Source organism: Vigna umbellata, unplaced genomic scaffold (genome assembly GCF_029865625.1).
Source record: "Vigna umbellata cultivar VRB3 unplaced genomic scaffold, Vumbellata_1.0 scaffold_794, whole genome shotgun sequence".
Taxonomy (NCBI): domain Eukaryota; kingdom Viridiplantae; phylum Streptophyta; class Magnoliopsida; order Fabales; family Fabaceae; genus Vigna; species Vigna umbellata.
Window position 1 is genome coordinate 4,587 of NW_028274560.1, and position 5,194 is coordinate 9,780.

A 5,194-nucleotide genomic window follows, 5' to 3' on the forward strand; every position below is an offset into this window, starting at 1 on the left:
TAAGTCTAAGTCCCACATCGATAAAAATTAGAAAATAGAACACTATTATGTCCATTAATACATTACTTTAAACTTTTGAGTAGAGAGTGATGTTAATCTCTTATATGTGAAGTAGATTTCATTGGTATTGTATCTCTAGTTAACTTCCTCGTTAATAGACCCAACTTTATTCCTAGGTAGGATAGTTAAAAATTAAATTTATGATTTAAAAAAAATCTTAATTTAAGAAGTAAGTCTAACAACCTTGACTATTAATAAAGATGATTGATTTATATATAACCATTTCATAACTGTTTTTTTATGTGGACACATTTTCTTACTCATTTTACTTGTTTTAATATAAATCTTTTTCATTATCTTAAGTTTTAAATTTATAATTATTTTTTAAATTTAATTAACTACTTTCAATAAACAAAATTATTTATAATAAAATTATAAAAATTATCTTATTCATTCAAAAATTATGATAAAAAATATTTTTTTATTATCATATATAATAACAGAACTGAATACAGACACATTTCTTACACCGCTTTTAAATAATGAAATATGAATTTTGTCGTTGGATTTTACAATTAATGTGTTAAGTTATTGTATAGTTGTCTAGTTTGTTTTTAAGATTATGTAATTGGTTATGATTTGTCTTAAATGGTTTTGGTTGGCCATTGCCAACCTTACTTAGGTTGAGGACAATAATGGGACCAACACCCCTTCTATAAATCTACTCTTAGATTTCACTTTCTTCTCTTTATATTCTATTAGTAATATTGTACCAATGGCCACATATTTAGTTAAAACATCAAACGCCAATTTTGGTGGCCAAGTTTTCAAGCTGGTGAGTCTTTTCTCCCATGTCATTCTTGCACGACACTATGTCCCAAAATTCGTGTTCTTTCATGACACATGAAATGTTTTATCGAGATTATTATGTTTTGCTTAGGGTTTCACGTTCATTGGTATTAGGTTTTTGTGCGTGCATGACGAGAATGTCTCAAAATTTAACGGATCTTATTTTGTTTCCGTTTGACAATTGCATCATCTGTTTACTGGGTTTTATATAAATTAGCATGTGTTTCCTTGTTTGATGTATGAGTTAGCGATACGATTCTGGTTATGGAATGCTTAATTTATACAATATTATTGATCAAATCTGTGAAATTGTTGTTTTTATGAGTTTGTTACATCTGCGCGTTTTTTTCTTCCAGAACAAGAAACCTATAACATGTTAGTGATTGATCGTTCATACTTTCTCGTAAATGTCCATGTTGTCTTGATAAGCCAATGCTCAAAATCATCTTTTTTTCCTGCAATGTTTTTCTTTTTTTAACAAACAATCCAGAAATTGTCGTTTATAACGTACACTTAGCCATGCTTTTGTGTGATCAAATATCATGTGATGCTTAATCTATTTTGATCTGCTCCATACAATGTTAATTGACGTAATAATGTTGATTTATTATTGACTATTTTCTTCTTGTGATGTTTGAATCTGGGTTTGCAATTGGAAATTTCAAGATGTTTTAGCAACATATTCAACTAAAGCTCGAACACATACTCTAGTACGTGTTCAGTTGCTTATTATTCCCTTCATAAATGGGTTGTTTCCACTCCAAAGTTAGGGAAATTCCCATGGAAGATCCGTTTGCTCTTGCGTCAGAGACAGCTTGTAAGTTTTTTTTTTTCTAATGATCAATATTACAAAATTATGATTCTTCCACAATTGTAACATTGTTATTTGATTGTTATCAAGACAAAACCAAACCTTATTTATGGGAAAATAAATTGATGTTGTTACTGCACATGTCATGTAGATCAAAACAAAATAAAGTGACCGTGAGATGCATTTTTTTTTCAATTGTTTAACCTATATTTCACACACATATATATAGACACTCTTATAGATTTAACTTATTTGTTAATTTTTGGTTTCTCAGTTAGTGTAAGTGATGTTGAAGCACTATATGAGCTGTTTAAGAACATTAGCAGGTCAGTCACCGATGATGGGCTGATAAGCAAGGTAACACATAAAATTTCTATTTTTTTTATAACATGTTAGAAGTCTCACATTAACTAAAGATAAGGTCAATTCATAATTTATAAGTGGATGCAAACCTCATTCTATAAGTTGGTTTTGTGTGATTGAGTTAAACTTAAAGTTTAATATTAACACAATAACTGTGTGTTACTATGTTTGAATATTTTCTTTAATAATGACACTATTTTCCAAAATAACCTATTAAAGGGAATTATTTGATTCTATCTTTCTTAACTGACACACTTTAAAAGAAATTCAATATACAAAACATACTTTACATCTTAATTAATAACTCAATATATACATATATATATATATATATATATATATATATATATATATATATATATATATATATATATATATATATATATATATATTTGTTACATTATAGTTGGTCTGACAATGAGAATAAGTATTCTTTTGCAGGAGGAATTTCAACTGGCAATTTTTAATAATAAGAAGAAGGAAAACCTCTTTACGAGTCGGGTACTTTACAATATTTGTTTTCTTTTTTAAATATTTGTTCCATTATAGTTAATATTGTTTGCAAATTCACCACATATCTTTAAATAAATGTTTTGTAATACAAGTAGTGTGATTTTATTTTATTTTTGGAAAATCTTTTGTACTATAATTCAGAACTCATAATAGTTAATCCTTCTAATTACTATTAGATTCATTTAATTAAATGGATAACTTATAATTACTTCTCTTAACAATTTTTTCAACATGCAGATCTTTGATTTGTTTGATGTCAAAAAGAAAGGAGCGATTGACTTTGGTGATTTCGTCAGAGCACTCAATGTTTTTCACCCATCTGCACCAATGGAAGTCAAAATAGACTGTAAATAAGTTGAATCAAAACCTGTTTAATTAATCTTAATCTTTTGGTTTATCCTTAAAGCAACTGATATAATTTTTCCTGTGAGTTTTCTTGCAGTTTCGTTTAAGCTGTACGATTTAGATAACACAGGATTCATAGAGCGTCATGAGGTATACGATGCTAATCATTTTCTGCCATGCATTCTTTATATAAATGAAATTAACTTCAATCTAAATGTTCTTAATTATATACATAATTTATCTATGCTATGATTTTTGGCAGGTCAAGCAAATGATAAATGCACTTCTATGTGAAGCGGAAATTAAGTTGCCAGAGGAAACGATAGAAACAATTATTAACAAGGTGAGTTTAACGTTTGTTAAAAACGCTTAAGCTTTCGTATTAGTTCTATTAATACCCTCTTAATCTTTCATTACCTATGTCAAAATTAAAAAAATTAAAATGTTCTGACATTTTATTTTTATGAGCAGACTTTCATGGATGCTGACCCTAATCAAGATGGGAAAATAGACAAATATGAGTGGAAAAACTTCGTTTATGAAAACCCTTCATTGTTGAAAGTTATGACGTTACCCTACTTGAGGTATGTTGAAATAACTTTTTTATTAAAAAAAATTCAATCACTTTTGTTTAAAAATTGTAATTATTATTTTTTAATTCGTGAATTATGAAAATAATGCAGGGACGTGACAACTGCTTTTCCAAGTTTTGTGTTTCATTCAAAGGTGGAGGATGAAATTGCAGAATGAGGGCTTATTGTGGTTCAATAATTACTTAGTAGTGCGTTGACTTTAACTTACTTATTTTGGTTGTTGTTTTCTTTTTGTCTCTCTCAAAATAATGAATTTAGACTACTCTAATTTTTTATATTATTTTCAATAAATTGCAATCAATAATAATATATATATATATATATAGAAAATATATTGCTAATTAACACCAAATTTTATTTTATTTAAACTGGTTGCATGCCAAAAAAAAAAGTGGAAAAATGAAGTTAAGACAGGTAAATATAAAAAAGATGCTGACAAAAAGATAAAATTCACTGGCTGTCGAAGACTGGTAAATTTATTGATTTTTACAACAAACACTTTACTTTTATGATAAAAGCAAAATAAATTTTGAAAAATATTTTTTTAAGGAAAATCACTAACTCCTTTTGAAACAATTTTTGGCTAGTTTTATCTAATTGTTCAGATTTTGCTTTTTGTTGTTTTAATGTATTGGACACAAGACCGATTTCACCAAATATCTTATTCAATGATCTTATAATTCTCAACCTGATGTTTTAAAATCAAAAGGTGATATTATGTTGACTGTAGTTTTAAAATTATATAAAAAAAATTAATAATGTTATTACGTTGTTTTATTCATTTCACCAGGTAACTTTTTTTCTTACTTTTTATAATTATTTTTAGGAATTGATTTCCTTTTATTTTCTTTTTCTTCGTGCTTTAAAGATATTTTGGAATAATCTATATTTCACTCTTTCTTCCCTTTTAAGTTTTTGTCTTATGTAAATAAGAAATGTATTTATTGTTCGAGTGGCGAACTAAAATACCCAAGTAACAATTTGTTCTACAAATTAAGAGAACATAATACTAAGTGATATTATTATTACTCAAAAAACATATGTTTCATTGTTTACAATTTGTTATTCAAATAACAGTAAAATGCATTCTATATTTTTTTTAGTTGTATTGATTAGGCAAACATATTTCCATTAAACAATATGATATGATTTTAATGGTATTTTCAATTATAATTCATATATAATTGTATTTTATATGGTATACCTTGTTTTTACTATTGAAGGTCGATTAAGCATTGTAAACTAATAAATGTGAGTGGTAATTATTGAAATAGTTGTAATATATAATTTTATATTCAAATTTGTACTTATAACTTTAATTATATCATGAAAACACAGTGAAAAAATGACATATTTGTACACGATTTTTTCTTGAATATCTGTAAAAGTTATTTTAATTTCATTTATGATAATAAGATACATTAAATATAAATAAGGGTGTAGTAAATGATAAAAATATCTTAGAGTCACCTGTATCAGGTTTGACCGCAGTTTGTATTTATTCAGAAAAAGAATTCATTGAAATACTATAAAAAGAACATTTTTAAAGATATCATTATTTATTAATTATTATTGCATTTATTATTTAATACACATCTAACTTGTAAAAGTGTTTCTATACACATGATCTTACTTATCTAACAGATTTCGATCAAGAAGAAACCTTTAACATGTATATTTTATTTGAACAAATATAATTTTAATATACAATTATATAATT

The 5,194-nt window shown here is 26.1% G+C and overlaps 1 protein-coding gene across 1 annotated transcript; it reads left to right on the plus strand.

The window, feature by feature from the left end:
• Window positions 1-778: 778 nt before the first annotated feature.
• Window positions 779-3,741, plus strand: LOC124837338 (calcineurin B-like protein 1). Its single transcript, XM_047312669.2, has 9 exons — window positions 779-835; window positions 1,516-1,666; window positions 1,935-2,017; window positions 2,465-2,524; window positions 2,774-2,882; window positions 2,979-3,031; window positions 3,144-3,224; window positions 3,353-3,465; window positions 3,565-3,741. The coding sequence occupies exons 2-9, from the start codon at window positions 1,594-1,596 to the stop codon at window positions 3,629-3,631; spliced, it is 639 nt and encodes a 212-aa protein (XP_047168625.2). The 5' UTR covers window positions 779-835; window positions 1,516-1,593; the 3' UTR covers window positions 3,632-3,741.
• The last annotated feature ends 1,453 nt before the right edge of the window (window positions 3,742-5,194 follow it).

Coding starts and splice junctions, on each gene's coding strand:
- LOC124837338 (XM_047312669.2), top strand. CDS start 1,594: ATGGGTTGTTTCCACTCCAAAGTTAGGGAAATTCCCATGGAAGATCCG. Junction 2,018..2,464: donor ATGATGGGCTGATAAGCAAG/GTAACACATAAA, acceptor ATTCTTTTGCAG/GAGGAATTTCAACTGGCAAT. Junction 3,466..3,564: donor ATGACGTTACCCTACTTGAG/GTATGTTGAAAT, acceptor AAAATAATGCAG/GGACGTGACAACTGCTTTTC.